This window comes from Dermacentor variabilis, chromosome 4 (assembly GCF_050947875.1).
Source record: "Dermacentor variabilis isolate Ectoservices chromosome 4, ASM5094787v1, whole genome shotgun sequence".
Taxonomy (NCBI): domain Eukaryota; kingdom Metazoa; phylum Arthropoda; class Arachnida; order Ixodida; family Ixodidae; genus Dermacentor; species Dermacentor variabilis.
Genome location: NC_134571.1, coordinates 96,839,619 through 96,861,621, shown reverse-complemented (window position 1 = coordinate 96,861,621; position 22,003 = coordinate 96,839,619). Strand labels below are relative to the sequence as shown.

Genomic DNA, 22,003 nt, shown 5'->3' with positions numbered 1-22,003 from the left:
GGGGGGGGGGGGGGCATGCGGCGGGTTCTCATAAGCGCGGCTTATACATAGCATACGAGTGTGACTCCACTGAGGCATGGCGAAATGCTTTGCATTGGTTGGTTGGTTCCGTCTGCGCACGTCTGACTTCGTCCTCCGCATCGCAGCCGGATGCCGAGCCCGCTGGAGTTCTACAGCTACGTCCTGCACTACCACACGCTGATGTGCGGGCCGCTGGTGTTCTTCAACGACTACATGGACTTCATCAAGGGAAAGCAGTTCTTGAGGCACAGCGTCCGCACCGGCGTACGTATTATGCGCATGGCGCGCACGCACGAAACTCTGTCACGCAGGTTGGCAAGGAGCTTGAGCACAAAGAACCAACCACTGCGGCAGAGATGGGTCTGTTGGTGGTTGATGCTGATGGGCCTCGAGGAATAGCATACACAAGGCGTTTTTACACAACGACGCTAAAGACGAATTCTCAAAGGAATCTTCAATGTGTCGGTAACTACCGTATTTGCACTTAAATAACGCGGCCACGAATATAACGCGACGGGGGAGTTTCGTTCGCTCAGAATAAGAGCAACATAATATTATGGTTATAACGCGAAGTGATGCCGCAAGGAAACAAGAAACGACGAATCAAAGCGAGTGCTCGCAGGGCTTTGTTGATCGTTCCTGTGAACTGGCCTTCGCAGTAACGAAAAAAGAAAAAGGAAAAAGAAAGTGAGAACTAAAAAAAATAAAGTGAACAAAATAATGCTGACGTATTTGTCACTGTCGTCGAGAACGGCGTCGTCTGATGTGACAACCACCAAGATTATTGGACAAACAGCATTTCAGAAAGGACCGCGACTCAATCGAACTTGGCACAGCCTTCCACGGATAGCGCAGTGAACGACCGCGCGACTTCGAAGGCCGCTCGCTTGACGTGCCTGCACAAGAGAGCCGCCGATCGTCTTTGCTCAAGGTTGCGATTAGTACGCCGTAACCGCACTGATGCGGCATCAACTGCGTTCTAAGTCGGGAGAAGAGGGACTGCTTGGAAGTGCACAGTGGCAACTCCCAGCTCGCTGCTTTTGCGCAAAGTGGCAGCAGACACAGGAGAGCTAGCACAACAAGCAGGCAAGAAAAAAAAAAAGAAAAAAGAAACGCGTTCCTGTCACGAACCTGAATATAACGCGATGTTCGTTCTGAGACCAGAAATCTAAAACGAATGAAAGGAAAATTGCGTTATATTCGTGCAAATACGGTGGTACATATACGGTCGCCCGGCGGGGTCCTTCTCCTTGCAAGGTCTCTTTCTTTTTTTGTACTTTCACATATACATGGCTGTCCGCAACTTGGTGGACGGTAATTTGTTGTTCGAGACACCGCCGCGAGGCAGTTCTAATGGAATTTTCATTTAACTCGTATACCTCCCGTTCCCTCGCGCGACTCTTATGGGGAGGAAGCAGTGTGAGCGTATACGCAATCTTCCAAACACGAATGTTTTAAATATAATAAGAAATTTAAATACGTGGCTGACACGACGCCAAAGCTTGGTGAATTTGAACTGTATGTTTATTTTTATTTAATAAATAGTATGGCCGTATGCTTACGTTAATGATGGCTGAAACGTTTGGCACTTTGTGACATTCTCACTCGTAGGTATTTGAATTTATGGCAGCTCTACCGCACGCGATCAAAGTTCGGTTGCTTTTGGCCAGTTGGAGTGAAACGTGTTTATTTATTTTTTTATTAAATTTTTTTTTTATTTGCACGCAAGATGTTTTTGTGCCGCTGGAACGGCAACCGGACTGGCCGGTGCCCTTTGTCATGGCACAATGCAACCACCCGCGGTCGATGCTTGTTGTCATGCTCAGAGTGAATACCCATCACCGTACTGTCAACAAACGTCGACTTAGTGGCGCCATTTTATTTTTGAGACAGCGCAGTAATGCGTGTTTAGTCGCATGTCGAGTGACATTTCAGCCTCTCCTAAGTGTTGTCATTAGGAATAAAAAAATAAATAAACATACATCGCGCATAAATGAGCACAGTTATATGTGCACGACACAAATGCTTAGTCTGTGCATTTAGGTGTTCTTCTTCTTCATTATTATTATTATTATTATTATTATTATTATTATTATTATTATTATTATTATTATTATTATTATTATTATTATTATTATTATTAGTGTTTGCGTTTTTATGACAGTAATAGATACGCTCAGCCAGTTGGCCCATATCTGGAAGTGCTTCCGATCGTTCAGCCTCTCGCGCTACGCGTTTAAGTTTTGCTGCACTTGTGACTGATTCGACGCTGGCTGTCTTCTTTCACCGATGCAGCTGCGGGGACACCCGACGGCTGTCGTGGAGCCGTCACCAACTGTAAGTGACCTCTTCTCCGCCTTTTCCAGGACTATACCTGCCGAGTCGCCGTGCGCGTTGTGTGTGCACGGTAATTTCAGGCACGTATATTCTCTATATAACTAACTGGCCGTAACGGTCTATAGTCGCACCCAGTAAAGTGCTGGGGAGAAGCACTAGAGCGCGCCTCGGATGTGTGCTCACCATAGCGCCAACCACTCAGAATGTGCCTTGTCTAATGAGAAGCTGGTCCATGTGGACTGATAGCGATAACGGAGGAAAGGTTATTTTTGGAGAGAGCCTACGCATTAAGGGGCATAGATAAGAAGAGACGGATGAAAAACTTTGTTCCGCAGTACAGGTCGGGTAGATTTGCTTATTCAAGTCTTTCTCAGTGAGTAGGTAAGTGGCCAGTGGCAACTCGAAGCGCCGGGAGACCATATTAACGCTGTGCACGTACACGCTTCTTACGCGGCACCGAGAAGCGACACCAGAGAGGAGGGATGCCCAGTGCCATTCTCTTTCATTTATTTATTTATTTATTTATTTATTTATTTATTTATTTATTTATTTATTTATTTATTTCAGTACTCTAAAGGGCCGAAGGTTATACATAGAGGAGTGGGTATTCCTTATACACAAAACTCTTCAAACGTGGCTTTCTTGAAACCGGTAGCATCAGTAATTGCAGCAATGGGAGGAGGGAGTTGATTCCGTAAGCTGTATGTGCATGGTGTAACGGAATTAAAAAGGAAAAAAGATTGGTATGGCATGTGGGAACACCTACTTTGAATTCGTTGTCACTGCGAGAATACATGTAGGTGGGAGGCAGAAGGAGCTCTTCTTTGAGGAAGGGGTTAGTAAAATAGATTTCATGAAACAAACGCAGCCGAGGGAGCATGCGGCGCGATTCGAGACTATAGGAAGAGCAAGCATTGATTTTATCATAGATACACTGGCTTCACGTGAGCAGTTGGATACAAGAAAAACGGGCGGCACGGTTTTGGACACTTTCGAGAGCACGCGATGAGGTAGCAGTGGATGGATCCCAGAGAGAACTGACATGTTCGAGCTTGGTTATCGCCAGGGATTTATAGAGTACAAGTTTCACGCGGGGGTAGGGGCGGATCGGAAATTTCGGCGCATATAGCCAAGCATGTGCGGTTCGCATTCTTAGGTACAAAATCAACACGTATATTCGAACGTCAACCAACATGCAGCATGCGTATTGTTTACGAAGCCAGGGTGTTCAGTGTTCCGTTGGCCTGGCTCTAGGTGACGTCACAGTCAGAAAGCTCGGGCGTTCCGTTGCTGCGAGGTGTTTCGAAACGACGCGCAGCTTTGCTGCATCTGACGTTTCTCTTAAGCAGCGACAAATGAAACGTGTCATCGGACTATACTGCCGTCGGGACGTATAGATTGTAAGTTAGGTCTCACGGATGCTCAATATGTGACAATGGCGCGGCGCGTAATAGTCGCTGCGGTGCCGCGACGAAAATAAGACGTCGGGAACGCGTACCGCCTAATCGCAACGGCATTGATTGCATATCACATTGACCGCAAATAAAGACGGGGACAGCGGAAGAGAACACAAAAACAACACGGGCGGTAACTGGTTTATTCACGGCAACCCGTGGCCACATATAGGCAAATAGAACACGCGCAGAACGCAGCCAACAAGAGTTCTCTTCAACTGTCCCCGTCTTTATTTCGTGGTCAGTGTGTTATGCAGTAAACACCAACTAGGCCAAACTGAAGCTCTTCTGAGGCATTGATCGCGTGCGCGCCCGCTCTCCGTGCCTGGTTTGCCGATGGACAGCGGGAGCCTGGCACGACGCAAGAAGGGCTCAGAGCGGCTTAGGCGCCTCCTGTAATTTCGGCGGAGCTATGGTCACGCCCGTGCAGTTAATGCAGCTACGTCGCGCTGCCTGGCGATTTAAGCCGCCTCCATTTTGCGCTTCTGTTGCCGCGATGTGCGGTTTGTATACGTCGCCAGTCCGGCTCTCTCTGAAGGGGAAACGGATGCTTTGGTATTACTGCGCGCGAGTCGGCCAGACGCCACGACCGCTAGCAGTGTGGCTGTATGTTCATACTACCAAATAAACACAGCGTAACTTTGCTGGAAAAGGCGCAACTTACGGTGAAGTCGTGCGCAGGGCACACGCACCTTCGTCTCCCATATGTTACGTCTTCTTCTTGCTTTGCGTCTTTTCGGTCGTTCAGCGCCGTTATACTATACGCACCAACTTCCCCGGCAAGAGACTCCCTTACATAATCACGAGCTAGAGGCTCTTACCAATAGGAGCGCTAATATGGAGAAGCCGCATGATATGTAGGCGCCTTTCGATCGAGGGTACACAGAAACGTGGAATGACCCGCCGCGGTGGCTTAGCGGCTATGGTGTTGCGCTGTTAAGCACGAGGTCGCGGGATTAAATCCCGGCCGCAGCGGCCGCATTTCGATGGTGTCTAAATGAAAAGGAAACGAAAACGAAAAAAAAAAAAGATGAAATAACACCGTCCATGCTTCATGCATTGGGGACACGTTAAACATCTCTTGGTGGTCAAAATTAAGCCGGAGTCCTCTTCCCCTCACCCCCACCCGCACCCCCTCTCCACTACGGCGTGCCTCATAATCAAATTGTGGTTTTGGCACGTAAAACGCAAGAATTCACTTCAAACGTGGAATTATTCCTATAGCGGATTCGTCTAGTGCCGCACTTAAGCGCATCCCAAAAGCGTGCACGTTTTCTTTCACCGGGTCCGTTTGTCACGTCGAGTATCGCGTGAGGACAGCCGGCATCGAGCCGGGGATTAAGCCGCCTCGACACACTCTTATGAACTCTCGGTTCCCATTGCCTCTCCCCCGCCTTAGGCGGTAACCACATGCACGCGCCTCTGTGCATGCTACCGAAAAAGAAACCAGTTGGCACACTATATAATGCCTCGCAGGACGCAACTTCACACAGCGCCGAGGCGCGTCCGCGCGCAGATGCCCGTGTGGTTGCCCTTCGAGTCTCCTTCACCATGTGTAGAGCGTCAAAGCATCTGCACCGCAAGTTTGGCAGGTGTTACACTCTGGTAACACCAGAAGGCGAAAGTCGGCTGCACATTCGGTAATACGGGAAGTTATACAATCGGGGTTAGACGTCTTTGTAAGGCATATTGGTAATGCATCAAGTTATACTATCGGGGCCAGACTTCTTGCAAGTCATAAAGAGCCGCAATGGGGAACACGTGTGGCACTAAGGCGACCTCCTCACTAAAGCGCAGGGGCACGCGCCTCTTCCGCGGTGGCGTACTTGCGCGGCCGTCCTCGCGACCCTCAAGAGCGCGCACGTTCCTCCATCGCTCGCCGCCGACAAACCGCCGCCGCCCAGACAGTGACGTCAATGAGCAGAGCGCGCGCGCCCGCTTTTTCTGCGCAGCAACACCTGGCACGACATGAACTGCTAAACTTAAAATTCGGCAGACATTTAAGACTGCATACGTGCGGGGAATGCGAAAGCATACTGTCTGTAGACCTCGGAACGTCATCAACGCACTCATCTTATACACTCATGACGTAGCGTCACCACCGTCACGTGCGCCGCCCAGTGAAGCACACGCTAGTCAGCGAGGTGGCTGCGACGTGACGTGTGTAACCAGGCACGCACTTGACACACCTTCAGTAAGCCGGAACCGTGGAGCAGCCGTGGCTTCAGGGAACCGTGCTCGTCTCGCACCCCGGACGCCCTTGTTCGGTTCCCACCCAGACCGTAGTGTACCAAATGTTCTTTTCAAAGCCACTAATTTGTTTTGTTTACAAGAACCTCCCTGCGAAATGCGACGGCAATCCGAGCATTTTCTTGGCGTGTTTTTATTCTGTGGCGTCGACCATTGTTCGTCACGGCGCAGTTTCGCCAAGGCCACCGCCAACATAGACACCCAAGGCTTTCGCCTTAAATAGAAAGAGAGAAGCTGTAATTTTGTTTTCGTCTAACGGCGTACGGTTCTTGAGACGCGTCTCAAATGCTGGCTGTGCGTGCTAACGCTCGTGCGTCTTCCCAGGAGAATTACATTAATCAAAGTGGGCTTTCCCACAATAGGATCTTGTGTGCGAAGAAGTCAACTTCAGAATTTACTTTCCAGTTACCCGTAGTATAGCCTCACTGATATGTACTATGGCTGGATAGCGCACCGAGCGCCTTGGCTGAAGCCGCCGAAAGCAAACTGCTGTCCCGGAAGTCGGTGCTTCACTTCGCGTGCATGGGAGTTCGGCACTTCTTTTCTTCCCCTAACTTACCTGCCTATTGTGCCGTAAACTGCTAAAGCCGGCAGGAGAAGTGTTATGGAAAGACGCTCAGAATTTGCCATCGCCGCACCCACAGCCTCGCTAACATGAGTGGCGCGCGCTGGAAACACACATGATTGAGAAAACGCTTAATGTAAGAAAAAAAGAAAATCGCACATGGGTTCAGATTATCGTAAAAAAAACTTACACAGGAAGAGACATCAGCACCCCCCAAAACGCGGCAAACCAGGAATGACAAGTTCTTACGGCTGCAATATTATAAGACCGCACGCGCCAGTAAGTGCAGCATATGCCCTATTTCTGGGACAAGCGGCCGCATCACGCCACACTTCCTTTGGCTTCACCTGCGCCCGGATCGCCGAGCGGGGAGGCAGTACCCAGCAAAACATAGTAGAGATCAGTGTATAGCCTCCATGTCGGGAGTATTAATGTGTGCGCGTAACCGTAAACGTCACATTACAACGGTAAGCGTCCCATATCGTCAATTAATTAACAATGTTTTAGTTTTTTTTCAGTATGCAGTGGGGTATGGTGGAGTATACGCAGTGCATAGTTAAATCCACTGACGCGTCCGAGTTTCTGTGACATACAGCATCAGGACATTATGGTGAGGACCATGAAGACGTTATCCAAGTGATGTTGAACGGTGGAACTGCGTACATGGCTGAGTAATTTGAACGCATGCCATTAAACAGACCATGAAAATATTGTGGGCTAGCACATGTGGCCGCTAGGGCAAGAGCCCCCTCCTCGCAGAGCCTTCGCAACATTGCGTCGTCCTGGCGGGTTAGGCCGGCTACGAAGTTTGAACCACACCGTGGAATGACACATTGTATGGGCGCTGTGGAAATGCGCTTCGCGGGGTCAGAAGTCACTGCAAAAGTCACCTGCAAAGGGGACGATGTGCAGTAAAGTACACTTGGGTAGCGGAGTTGTATTTTAGATTAGGAGGCATGGTTTTTGCCGGGCTCCGTCGGCGCGTGGTCATATCTTGGGCTCATAGGAGGGGGTGTGGGTGGCGCTGTGAGGTTTTAGATACCGTATGTACTACTCTTGTACGGTCCGCATCTTCGACATTGAAAATCTAAGACGTAGAAGAACAAGTTTCGTTACAGACGGCTCACATTGGTGCGTGCAAGTTTAGTCAAGGTGACAGCATAAGCGAGAGATAGGTAATTGTGGCACGGGGTCACGTCATTGTTTGCTTGTACGGCGCAGTAGTTTCTTGCGCAGTGTATTTTATGACGTCATATAATCATAAATTTGTGTAACACCCGCATCTCGTAACGATTCCTAGAAGAGAAAAAGTGTATGTTTTATTAAAATTATTAAAAATTACGCCAACTTACCGTTCTACCAACGATTATCAAAGCGCGCGCCTTCAGAGTATATGCGCGTACAAAGAACATTTACGTTGTCATTCGGGCAGCGATTATTCCTCAAGCACGGGTCACCGCGACTTGTGAGGTGCTGAAACGCAAGAAAGGGAGATCGAGGTTGTTGAAGCGCCCATTTATTGTTACTCAGTAGAAAAGATGATAGTTGGCTCTTGGAGATTCACTAAATGTTCACTATCGCATTTCAGTTCAAATCAAGTCAACTAAATCAATCTTTATTCAACATGTAAGATGTTTGGCTACATTGGTCCCTGGTGTCCTCTAGTGTTTGCTTAGTGCTTTCTTTTGTTTTTCATTTGCAGTGGGCGACTCTGCAGAAGCTTTCCGTTAGCTTCATGAGCGCCGCGAGCATCGTTTACCTGCTTTCTGCCTACCCTATCGAATACATTAAGCGTAAGTACACAATAGCATATTACGCTGCTATCGGCATTTTTATCAAGAAATTTAGCTATGTGGTGAACACACGGTAGTAAATTATTGTTTTTATTATTCATACGTATGGGTATAGGAGTGTACAGCTATTGCATTGTTTAAGTACGGCGGCCGCATTTCGATGGGGGCGAAATGCGAAAACACCCGTGTACTTAGATTTAGGTGCACGTTAAAGAACCCCAGCTGGTCCAAATTTCTGGAGCCCCCCACTACGGCATGCCTCATAATCAGATCGTGGTTTTGGCACGTAAAACCCCGTATTTTATTTTTCATTGTTTAAATATGCACACGTAAGCGTGCGCGCAAGAGCTGTAGTGATAAAATAAACTGCTGCACTTAATTCGCGTTACGTCAATGTTATAATCTATTTCACTTGCAAAGCTCTCCTATGTTACTTGGTGGGCTCCCTGGGTTACCTATTCGATACCATAGTTGTTTATTTATGTCAACATCTCTTTACTTCTTTTATCTTCATGGTCACTGAAGACGAGGAGCTTTTTATTCTTTTTGCGTGCTGACAAAGCCGCGCGCGCTAACGTCAGGCCAGTAATTGTGTGGGGTGTGCTGGTGACACGTAAACGTATAGCATTCGTTAGAGCTTACGCAGCAGCTCACTAAGGCGAGATGGGCTGTAACTTGTACCAGTTGCTTTTGCCGAACCGTTACTTAGACCATGGCTTTAAAATTTCCTAATCCGCGCGTGGCATTTCACAGAGCAGTTCAGTCACGAGCCTGCCACGTCACCGGAAGATTTCGTCTGCTTTCTTCTGCGTTGCAGGAGCTACTGTAGTTATATATTTTCTTTTTTTTTAAGAAAGGGAGGTTTACAGAGAAGAAATACGCAGTCTTGCTTTCTTGTTCTGTCACGTGGCTTGACTTGTCCGTGACACGAGCTGCTATTGCGCGAGCGAGAATTGACGAAGCGACGCGGGCGCGTTCTTTAACTGACAAACGTGCTATTTTAACAATAAGCTTCGTCTGTGTTGAACGGATCTAAGCGTCGACAGTCTACATCTCTAAAGCCCAGGAGGGAGCGTTAAATATTTTTTGTGTGCCTGCATTGGGACACGAGCTATTTACCAACCTCTCAACGCTAGTTTCTTTTTTTCTCCTCTTCATGTCTGCTATGCTATACGGACGTATTTTGTGTGTGTGTGTGTGTGTGTGTGTGTGTGTGTGTGCGTGTGTGCGTGCGCGCGTGCGTGCGTGCGCGCGTTGATTTGCATTATCGGATCGCTTACGTGCATAATCACTGACCTTTTGCACGCTTTTCTCGCAGAGGATGACTTCCTCTACAATAGGAACAGGTTGTGGCAAATGCTGTACATCATCTGGGCCACTTCGTTACACCGGCATCGGTACTACCACGCCTGGACTCTAGGTACACAGGTGATTCTCCAAGAGCGACTCATTACGCGCCTCTGGTATCGTAGTCGTGCGTCGATTAGATTCCGCGATTGAACCGAGTTGATATGATCTAGTGTCCGTGGCCACAGCACTTTGCTCTCTTAAACCGGTGTTCTGCGTGTGCTTTCGATAGTCGCTGAGCTCTTTCGACTGTTGAAAATTTCAAGCGGCTCCGTGCACGTGAAAAGACACAAGCGCAAAATAAAGGACGTACACGCATTCTGGAGAACTCAGAAAAACTTGTAGCTTCGTGCTACAGTCCAGGTGGACGGCACTTTATTCCTTTCACGGAACTTGCTCCAATTTGCGGGCTTCCACAGAACTGATTTGCCGGCTCAGTAACCATTTCAGATTTGCAGTCGGCTGCGACCATCACTCTGGTAGGACGAGCTTGATGAGTTCAACAATAATAATGGTGAGGAACCACCAGTCATTATCACGTATAGCACCAGCCTAATTAGTTCCACTACAGAACAAAGACAGACTCGCAGATGCATGCAGGTATACATGTTAGTAGTGCGACAAAAACGAAACACGAAAACTAGGAAAGTGCTCTTCCCTTGGGTTTTTCTTCTGCCTCCATGTCTTATCTGTCTACCGCGTGAACTGAACGCACACCCGCAACCTCAACTTTTCCTACTCCGTTACCCCAGCAGTCCATATGCGGTTCCACCAGTGAATCCCGTATTTGTATGTTGTTGGTCGCTGACGCATTTCTATAAAACACTTTGGGTGCTAGGAAAAAAAAAATATGCTTACAAAGTTCAGTGCACGGACGTTACACCGTAGATAAAGATAAAGAGTGGTGCTGTAAGAATGCGCACATTTTTCCATATCGCTAAACGTATGCGTAGGCTGTCTCAAGAGATCGCAAGAATACGAGAATATTATGTGCCATGAGGCTATTATGTGTTAGGCTATCAGGCTTTGTTCTACGATTATCTGTTGTAGTTACTTGTTTGCCGAAAAGCACATGGTGCATGGTCTCTGGCTCCCGCAGAAGAGATCGTAGACCATTTGAATTAAATTATGGGGTTTTACGTGCCAAAACCACGATCTGATTACGAGGCACGTCGTAGTGGGGGACTCCGGAAATGTGGACCACCTGGGTTTTTTTAATGTTCACCTAAATTTATAAATACACGGGTGTTTTCGCATTTCGCCCCCATCGAAATGCGGCCGCCGTGGCCGGGATTTGATCCCGCGACCTCGTGCGTAGCAGCCCAACACTATAGCCATCAAGCAATCACGGCAGGTTTCGACCATGTTAATTACCGAAGGTATCTGGCCGGCAGCGCTGTATTGTTGTCACTGTTGCTCCATGTGACAAAAATAAAGTTCTCGATATTTTTTTTTTCTGTGTGTCTGTGGGTTTGCGTGCTTGGACGTGTAGCTTTTGTTGGCGGACTTATTTCGGCGCTGTTTTGTTGGTATAACAGTCAGCACAGCCTAAGACAAAATATCGAAGGTCTATAAGCTATGTATGTTGACGCTAAGCGATGCATGTTCTACGCTAGGCGACTTGTGCTTGAATAATGTTCACTATAGCCATTTACGCGTACCCGAAGCGAGCGGGTAAAGTCAGAATTTGGGATTAGAAAAGCAGACCCGACGGCGTTTGCTTATCTTTTTTTAGCGATTCTAGATTGCAGGTGCGCACAGCGTCGAGGCGAGGCTAGACAACTGAACGTGCGGACCCACCTTCCATGTTAATAAAAACTTGGAGCGCCAAAAACGCGAAAGACTTAGAGAAAGAAACACACCACACGCGCTCACGCGTGTTTCTTCCTATACGTCTTTCGTGTGTTTAGCGCTCTAAGCTTTTATAAATATGCGTTACCAACTAGCCCACCTATCCATCCCACTTTCCAGTTTCAGGAGTCGGCCTGAGCACCCCCGACCCGATGCGAAAACGTTTACATCCACGTTGCCAAGTGGATCGAACTGAGACAACCTTGCTTGTGCAAGTGGATTGAATCACCCCGACTCTGCGACCGCCGAACGCGACTCGCTGTCGTTCACGTCAGGACGACTTGCAAATTTTACTCCTAGACAAGCCGACGAGAAATAGCACAAAGTAAAGTCGCACTTTCGCCCGAGAGGCGAATCATCGATTGCGATAGCAAATTAGTGGACAGCTTTACGAAGTAAAGATGATAGTTTTGTCGGTCGTATCCGAAAAAAGAATTCTGCAACATCGAAAGGACCTACCGTCACAGAAGAAGGCCGTGCAAGCGCTATTGCGCTTTTTGCGATCTACCGGCCTGTGTGAACGACTTTAACTGGAACGCCTTTTGTGTGTGTGCCTCCATGTGTGCGTGTTTTTTTTTACCTTTATTTTTTTTAACGTTTTCCTCTCTGTCATCTTTCTAACCCCTATCCCCCTTCCCCAGTGTAGGGTAGCAAACCGGAGACTCATATCTGGTTAACCTCCCTGCCTTTCCTCTTCATTCTCTCTCTTGTCGGTCGTATAAACTTGTAAACATAGACATACTAACTAAATTAACAAGCATGGTGGCACGTGAGCACAAGCAAACATGGACACATTCACTCGATGACCGCGGAAACTCGCTGTCGAAACGTTGGAGTGAGGAAGCGTGGCAGCAGCAGCGAGCGACTTGATCTTTGTACTGCGTCTCGCGTCCTCCCCCCCCCCCCCCAACGTGAACCAAGCCGCGAAAATACAGCACACGGGCGGACTCTGTCCTTGTCGCAGATGGCTTTCAAGATACAGCGGCCCGCCGCGGCCGCCCGGAGTAGAGCGCGCCCCACCCATTCTTCCTCCTCCTCACTCTACCCCCGGAGCCTTGCGCGCGACGGAAGACGGCGGGCTTCCTCCTCGCTTTCCTCCCTTGCGTGCGCGAGATTAAGCATAAACCATGGTATGGTACGGCGTGTGCACAGCTGCTCAGCAGAAACGCTAATGCTTGTGCGCGCACAACGCCCGTGCCAGCACTGCCCTCGCTCCGGCAGAGCTGATTGAGCGGAGCGTATAGCTACGCGTCCACTTGGCTTTGTAGCTTTTTCAGTAAAACTAACTGCGCGTCCCTGGAGACCTTGTGACCCTCCACGCGCCGGCCGCGCATGCTTGTCGATGCCGTGGCAGCTCGACGGCTACTGCGCCAGTGGCGCGGACGCGCCTCGTGTGTCCGTATAGTTGATATCGCAATAATGAAGAGCGAGCCGAGGTGCGTCACTTTCTTCGCCTTTCATTTAACAGCATGAAAAGCGTTGATTGAGGAGTAAAGTATGCATTGTGGATCCGTTACACGAGATGTGTTAATTGTCTGAAAGTGCCTGATAAGGTCGTGTTTGCATGTTCTGAAGAACAATACGGGATGACTGTGGTGGTCGACCACTGTTCGTGTTATCCCAATACCGCTCGATGCCCGTGTGGCGTATCCAGCTCAACTCCTCGGGAGTGCGCGCCGGTGCAGACGCGTTGTCATGGCTACCGGAAAGTCGCTTTTGCACCTTATTTCATTCGTATTGCACCCTATTGGTGTATGCAAATTAAGGAAGGGTCTCTCTTGATCAACGTGCGCAGGTGAAGCAATTTGTAATGCTGCTGGCTTTGGTTTCAACGGCTACACAAGTGACCAAAAAGCGCGATGGAACCTCATCAGCAACGTGGACATCGTCACCATTGAGGTACGCGAAATATATAGTTTTTAAACAGTTTCACGACAGATGATTTCTTCAGCTATACTTGAGCGACAAGAAAAGTGAAGTAGGCACTTTAGCCCCTTTCTCTTGAATCAGTCCTAACAGTCTTGATGGTTTAAAAAGGAACAGTGACGGTGCATGTTATGGTAGAAGACAACTGCATTTCGTAGCTTCAGTAGTGCGGAACACCACTGAGGCCCTGAAATGTAGTTGTGTTCCGCAAGTGCTCCTGTTTGACCATTATTTCATATCGCGGGGCCGCGATATGAAACAGTGGAATTGAACATGCTTGCGGTTTTGGTACACAGATGTTTTGGTGTTGTACTATATCTACAGGTTTTCCCGCTGAGTTTAATCCAAACGCCATTGAAAATAATCCAGGTGCCAGCCAATTTAATCTGAGCGCCAGCATATTTAATCCAAGTGCCAATAATTAAATCTAGGCGCCACCACATTTAATCCCAGTGCCAGTCAATTTAATCCTGTTGGAAATTGATTGAGAAACAAATAATTCTTGCAGAAGAGGTCGTAACAGGCGTCACGAATGCCGTCTATTCATTGATGTGATCACTATATTGACGTCAGCACTATGGCAGCACAGTTTCCACGCTACCGGTGTCGTCATGGCTGCTTCAGAAACACTTCCGTGTGTTATACCACTCGCTCATTTCCTCCTTTTCGAGTCGCATTTTCGAGTGACAAGAGTGACCCACATAAGTGAGTCAGAATCGTGACGGATATTACGCGAATTGCGTTGCGATCATGACATGCGATTTCCTTCCCTATCGTCTTGCATATCGATCGACATCGTTCGCAAGGGTAAAAACTTGCTCACCATTGCTCAGGCACTTGACATAATCACTAAGCGATTCAATATAGCTCACTAAGCTTGTGTCTTGCATACACTGTTATGCTTCCAACTCGCATATCAAATGAGATGATTCTGAGAATGTAACAGCTTATTCTTGAGTGACATGATTAGGTCACTAGTGACCTACTCGACGTCACTACCGTCGCACATCTTCTAACCCGCCTACTAACATATCAAAGGAAATCGCTCTCAAAGCTTAAAAACCTGCTCCCTATCATTGACTAAAGTGACGTGATCACTAGTGACTCTCGTGACGTCACCACGCTTCTCACGCAAGCACTATCTTAAACTGCCGGCATGCTTATCAAACGAAGTGCACGATTGGGTGAGAACCATGATGACATCATGTGAGTCAATAGTGATCACCTCACTGGCTGCGTGATAGTGAGCCGGTTATTACCCTTTATAAGCCACTTCGTTTGATATACATGCCGGCAGTTTAGGATAGTGCATGCGTGAGAAGCGTGGTGACATCACGACAGTCACTAGTGATCACGTCACTTTAGTCAATGATAGGGAGCAGGTTTTTAAGCTTTGAGAGCGATTTCCTTTGATATGTTAGTAGGCGGGTTAGAAGATGTGCGACGGTAGTGACGTCGAGTAGGTCACTAGTGACCTAATCATGTCACTCAAGAATAAGCTGTTACATTCTCAGAATCATCTCATTTGATATGCGAGTTGGAAGCATAACAGTGTATGCAAGACACAAGCTTAGTGAGCTATATTGAATCGCTTAGTGATTATGTCAAGTGCCTGAGCAATGGTGAGCAAGTTTTTACCCTTGCGAACGATGTCGATCGATATGCAAGACGATAGGGAAGGAAATCGCATGTCATGATCGCAACGCAATTCGCGTAATATCCGTCACGATTCTGACTCACTTATGTGGGTCACTCTTGTCACTCGAAAATGCGACTCGAAAAGGAGGAAATGAGCGAGTGGTATAACACACGGAAGTGTTTCTGAAGCAGCCATGACGACACCGGTAGCGTGGAAACTGTGCTGCCATAGTGCTGACGTCAATATAGTGATCACATCAATGAATAGACGGCATTCGTGACGCCTGTTACGACCTCTTCTGCAAGAATTATTTGTTTCTCAATTAATTTCCAACAGGATTAAATTGACTGGCACTGGGATTAAAATGTGTGGCACTTGGATTAAAATGGCTGGCGCAAGGATTAAATGAGTTGGCACGCGGATTAATTCGGATGGCACTGGGATTAAATGTGGTGGCGCCTGGATTAAACTATTGGCACTTGAATTAAAAATGTTGGCGCTCAGATTAAATTGGCTGGCACCTGGATTATTTTCAATGGCGTTTGGATTAAACTGAGCGGGAAAACCTGTAGTTCCGTTTATAAATGCTACTGGCCGTGACTCCAGATATCTGCATGTAACCGTCAATATCATGGGGCGTAATGTTGTCTTGTTGTGTTATTATGTCAGTAATTATATTTGTATTAAATGCGATAAGCCTTGCATGTTCAAATGTGCCTTGACTCTTGTGTAATTATGGCATGTCCGGACTTGAATTAGCACACAGCACTGCTTGTATCGAAGGGCGTAAAATGAGGCTCCTTCGGTTCTTCTACGACCTCCGTGTTAAAACTGTAGCACGCTACACCTTTAGATTCGAAGTGCTGAAACGCACTTGTCGAAAAGCATAATATATGAAAGGTTACGAGAAGTGCACAATATTTGTCGTATGGCAGAGGTGCTTTAACATCTACTTGCAACATCATCCTGCAAATCTTCCTCACACCTTTCTTGTGAATTTCTCATCGAGTATGCTCTTACGCTTGCCTAGTGTACATTCCACTTCTCAAACGCACTGCTTGTTTAAACCTTCGTCTTTCTTGCCGGCTGTCAGCGTTCAATGCTGTCACGTTCGGCGATAATCTCTCGTCTTTCGTTGCGTCGAAGAAGTGCACATCGCGTTCGCCGCAGCGGACGAAGGCGAGCAAAATACTTTAGAGGAGCGGAATCCGAACCGGCCGTGCATTAATCTGCCTGTACCACGCGCAGACTTCGACGAGTCTACGCGAGCTGATCATAGCGTGGAACAAGTCGACTCAGACCTGGCTGCGCACCGTGTCGTACGAGCGGGTGCACCGCCACCGCACCCAGCTGACGTTCATCCTGTCGGCCATGTGGCACGGCTTCTACCCGGGATACTACCTCACCTTCGGCACCGGAACGCTCTTTACGCTGGGCGCCCGAGCGGTGAGCTACTTGCGCATGCTGTTGCGCGCTCTCTTGCTCGAGCTTGGCCGTTGGCCAGCTTTTGCTCCGCGCTCGCCGGATAATGCGAGAACCCTCATTATACGATACCTTCCGCGACAGCGTCTCGGCGCCTGCCTGGTTGTGGCAGAGTTGTGGGCAGTGTAAGAGTATGCACATACGTGTTCGCGTCTTGTTTATCTTGTGGTATTTTTCGCTGTCGCGTTGGGCTCGTAAAGAGCGTTGTAACGATCGAAGCGTGGCATCAAACAACGTCATTCGCTCATCGCGACACTGTAGTTACGCACATTATAAGCTTGCGGCCTTGTAATACAGTCTAGTAGCACTTGCTGTTGGGGAACTTGCTGCATGTCAAATAATCATATTACTATTATTTAATAATACTAATATTACTATACATTCTTATCAGGAAGCTTATATGCTAGACGTTATGAGCTTACCGCATGCTTATGTGGCAAACTTATGACCATTCGTCGTTCGTAACGCTAAAGTCGTATCGCGCAAGGAATAGAACACTGGGAAAAAGTAAGTTTCTGATGGAGACGCTTTGCTTTTTCCAATTTAAGTGACAGAGCGCAATTCAGGCGCGTGTCGTAACCACCGAGGCAATAAAAAGCCTCGGTGGTTACCGAAATAGACAGCCTTATCGATAAATCGCCGCGCCGGGCATGATTGGCGTCGCGACTGTTTCGCGCGACGTGTAGTAGAGGCGCCCTGACTCAGCAGCCAAACTGCGCTTTACGTACGGTCCTCTTTTAAAGTTTAGAAGGCATTACACGTTTCAGAGAACTTCTCGGTGCTACTACAGGTGCCCCTGCGCGTAGAACTTCCACCCCTTCAAAGCCACGTACACAAAGAGGAGCGCTTCTGTACTTTATTTAGAGAACTTAGGTTCGAGGTGGGTCGTCGCATGACGCGTGTTTATGCCGTTGCTGGATTCGCAGGTGCGTCGTAGCGTTCGGCCCCTGTTCCAAGGAAGCCGCCGGAAACAATGGCTGTACGACCTTATCACCTGCCTAGCGACCCGCGTAGCTGTCGCCTACATGGTGTTTCCGTTCCTTCTGCTAGACTTCCACTCCAGCTTCAGGGTTTACCGGTAAGCACAAGTGAACTGCTAATTGATCGGACTTTATTTGAGCGATCTGTTCAGACGAATGAACTACAGCAGACTCCGCTTAAACGTAGCATCAGAGTCCTTCAATACTTTTCATCAGATAAGTATTGAAGGATCCTAGTAACACGTGGAGACAGAAAGATGTGTTTCGTTTATCCTCAGTTTCATTAAAGCGATTGGCATGAAACTCACCAAGAATCGTTTTATTCGAAAAGTGTTCGAGTTTTTTTTTTCTTACGTTGCTGTAGCGAAAAAAAAAAAGAAGACATTATTGCGCTCTGGCTATAATATTGTAGCTTATTTTGCGCAAGGTTGTGTTCATGCGTGACAGAATTTCCGATAATCCTTGCAGTCCTTCCGACTTCAACTGTGCGCTGCAGGCTTTCAACTGCATCTCTTGCAACCTGGCCCGAAGCACTATAACGCGCACTGGAACAGAAACATATGTCTTCGTCCATAGAATTGATAGAAACAAGTGCATTACTTTACAGCTTGCGCGACAATTTCACGTTGTTTACGCGGGATTCACTTGCTACTGTAGCACACTTCTTAAGGCCAAACTACGCGTGCGCGTGCCGGCGCGCGAACGCTCGCGTCCATGCGCCTTGCGTTTGCCGCGCCTCGCGAGTGATGGCGGTTTGAACCTACAAGGCACGCGCCAGCGCGCGTCGCCTTGGTTCACTACTGTCGCCTTGCTAGACATCGGTTCTTATTTTCATGAGGCAGCTGCAGTGTACGGACACTTGTCTGGAGAAGATATCTGGACTCGCAGCGCGCTTCGACGCGCACGATCTGTCCAGCACCATCTGCGCATGCGCGGAGCGCGTGGGCGCGAGCTTTCACGCGCCGGCAAGCGTACGTGTAGTTAGGCTTTAGCGGCGAATCACGTGACAATTTTAGCCGCTTTGGACGTCATAATTATGCAGTTACAGCGCTAGATCTGGTTTATGTTTTGACTCCATATTTAAGGAAAAGAATATTTGATGCTTTATTTTCGTAATCTTTGCGTTAGGCACTTTTTTAATCTAAACGAAGGCAGCAGTTTAAGGTTTAAATAAAGAAACCTGTTCCAAAGAGTCGGCATATTTTATCTCCCTCCTTGAAATGCAACAAACCCCATCAAAATAACCTGATCGCATGACGAACAAATCGATTTCGTCGTTCCCACAACAGACAAGAGTTGCCGAGGTGCAGTTTATTGTTAAAGGGTCGCTAAAAAGAATTAATGATCGCCAGTTAGCTTTTGAAGTCTGTGCAGGAGTACGTTTATCTAGGCCCCGTTACACACAGGGGCCCCTGGTAATGGGAATGAAATTTAAAGAATAAAAATGGGTTGGAGTGGCATACCGGAGACATTGCCAGATCCTGACTGGAAACTTACCACTATCGTTGAAAAGAAAGGTGTGCAATCAGTGCAGTCTTCCGGTGCTACCATATGGGGCAGAAACTTGGAGGTTGACAAAGAAGCTCTAGAACAAGTTAAGGGCCGTGCAAAGAGCGATTGAACAAAAATGTTACGCGTAAAGTTTTTTTGAAAGCGATGTGGATCAGAGAGCAAACCGGAATAGCCGATATTCGAGTTGACATTAAGTGAAAAGAAATAGAGAAGGGCATGCCATGTGATGCGCAAGGCAGATAACCGGTGTACCATTAGAGTTACAGTATGTGTGCCAAGGGAAGGGAAGCGCAGTCGAGGACGGAAGAAAATTAGGTGGGGTGATAACATTAGGAAATTAGCAGGCACTAGTTGAAATCAGCTAGCACCAGACAAGGATCGCTTGGAAAGGCCTTCGTCCTGCAGTGGACATATATATATGATGATGATGATGATGATGGTGATGAAAAAGGAATGTGAAGTTGCATTAGCAAGTTAACGCGTATACGATAGAAGAGCGGCCAGTCGTACCGCTAAAGGGGACTTGGTAAGTGAGAAAAGATGCGAACACGAAAAACGTCGGGCGTGTCTCTTTCCGAAAAATTTCCGCATCAGTTCGTCATGATAATGAGTACTCTGGCCTAGTGAGTTGTTACTATGCAGACTACGTTGCATTAATGAAATACTAAACAACGCAAGTTTCGAAAACTTTTCATGCGTTAGGACGGTCCCACTGAAAAGAAATCCTCTGAAGTCCGTGACGTCGCGCTGACGTACACCGGCGCTGAGATTTCGTCGTGAAACTAAACAAAAAAGAGGAAAAGGTGAAGATTGGCTTTCATTTTTTCCTGTAATAACCAACTACTTTTTTGTTAGACCAATGAAGACTGAGTTTTGAAGGCGTACCTTAATTACGAGTGTATGTGAGTACGTTTTGCTCTTTTATGGTCTATCTAAAGTGCCTAGGTTATTGCCTCCTCCCCCCCCCCCCCTCCGCGACGCCCCTGACCTCCCCCTTCCTTTTCCGATGGCGTTCTGCGTGCAGCCACTTCGGATTCGTGGGCCACGTGATGTGCCTGCTGGCCATGTACGTTCTACCCCGGGTGCTGCCGCCGCCACCGCGATCGCCGTCCCGGTGTTGTGCGTCGCCCACGTCACCGCACAAGGTCGTCGAGAGAACTCCGGGCAACGCCGACCTTAGCCTGCCGGCCGACCAGGAGACGCAGCTGAAGGATGAGGACGAGGACGAGGACGACACTCCGCAGCCACATAACTCGGAGTCGGACGACACGACCTCGGCGGACTCCGCGCTCGAGGCCGACGTCAAGAAGTCGAACTCTCAGCAGTCGCAAGTCGCGGAGAACGACCAGGCCGCGCCGACCACCACCCTTCGCGACCCGTCCGAGAAGCAGCCGCCTGGTGATAAGAAGACCCAGTAGAAAAAAAAAAGCAGTCCTATATAGACATTTCTTCCCCAGGAACGTCCTGTGAAGAAATGAAAAGAGACTGAAGCAAGAGGGCAGTGCGGCATCCGATGTGTTACCCGCACGCGGCGTTGTGCTTTCTCGAGTGTGTCGTGTTTTACGCCTTTCGTTTAGTAAGGGCAAACGCGGGCTTCGTAGCCGTGTATGGGCGAGATTGTGCCGCTTGCGAGATGTTGTGTCGATGTTCCAACGGGCGTGTGCGTCGTGGCCGCCGTTGAAGAGTCGGCAATACCACGCAAAATGGTATGCTATAAATAGAAAAGGAAATTAGACGCAACAAAATTATCTTAGCAATTAATAATATTAATTAACGTAAATTAGCATTAATGACGAAGCCGCAGTGGTAGCGCTAGTAGGCCGAGGGTACTCGGCAGTCATATTCGGAGACTACCGAGTCCGTGAGCCGCTTTCCGAGAGTTCGTTTGATTATGGGCTTTTCGTGAGCCGAAGCGTCTCCTCAACATTAATTGCCTAGCGGCTGCATCACCAAGTTCCTATGTACCGCACGATGTCCAGGTACGCGCAATGCAATCAGTCAGTTTATTAATATATATACATCTCGCCACGCGTAGCGTATTGAGTGCCGTACTGTTTTCTTTCCTGCAAGGCCTTCGTAAAAGGTGACAGCGCCCTGCGGTATTGTTAGCCTACGTGGCATGCATGTTTCTTTGGATGCAACGCGTCTGTGGATGTTGTCTCTTTCACGTTGTTATAGCTGACTGTTCCAGGTGTTGGCTGGTCATGCGCCGTTTATCAGCAGCTTCGGAGTCACGTTTGTGTTGTTCCGTCGTTGAGTCTTTCGCCGTGTATATAGACCCTGCCCCCGTAACGACCACGTTCTCACGTGAAGAACCGAACCGCGTGATCTGCATCAGTCAGAGCCGACCGTTTAAAACTTGGTCCACGGGCTCTTGTTTCAGTGTAACCATTCCCGGCGGCGCAATGCAGGCTTCCGCCTACAAACCTTGGTCTCACGTTTGTGGTACCTACAAAAAAAAAAAAAAAAGTCGGCCGTTGCAACCCCTCTGCGACACTGGATTGTACGGCATGCATCGAACAAATAGATTGGCTGCTCGTTGTGCTTCGTAAAACTGAACGAAAACTTTTGAGAAGGCCTTTAGGAAAGGTGCCTGCTGGGTGATTGAACAACTCTGGATATTTGCGGGAGACCTCTGTGCATACCTCTACGTGAGCTGGACCGCGGTGGGCTCGTCAAGATGCAGCACACGTATGTGGTTTAAGGCTTGCATGATGAAGGCGTCGCTTTCTGACCTGGCGAGTTGAACTGATAAAAAAACAGTGCTTCCGGCGTTGTCCTACTGTGTGGCACGCCTGGATTGTGTTAGCCATTGCACTGCTGGCGTTTCGTTTCGCTGATTCGCA

General features: G+C 48.2%; 1 protein-coding gene across 1 annotated transcript in view; it reads left to right on the top strand.

Annotated features, from left to right (window-relative positions):
• The window catches only part of oys (lysophospholipid acyltransferase 6), a 67,490-nt gene extending 46,294 nt beyond the window's left edge, over positions 1 to 21,196 (top strand). The window contains exons 6-13 of the mRNA XM_075689885.1: positions 147 to 285; positions 2,317 to 2,358; positions 8,330 to 8,420; positions 9,739 to 9,840; positions 13,414 to 13,517; positions 16,432 to 16,629; positions 17,592 to 17,743; positions 20,182 to 21,196. Coding sequence (XP_075546000.1) covers positions 147 to 285; positions 2,317 to 2,358; positions 8,330 to 8,420; positions 9,739 to 9,840; positions 13,414 to 13,517; positions 16,432 to 16,629; positions 17,592 to 17,743; positions 20,182 to 20,575 — 1,222 coding nt within the window. The 3' untranslated portion in view covers positions 20,576 to 21,196. The remainder of the gene's footprint in view (positions 1 to 146; positions 286 to 2,316; positions 2,359 to 8,329; positions 8,421 to 9,738; positions 9,841 to 13,413; positions 13,518 to 16,431; positions 16,630 to 17,591; positions 17,744 to 20,181) is intronic.
• The last annotated feature ends 807 nt before the right edge of the window (positions 21,197 to 22,003 follow it).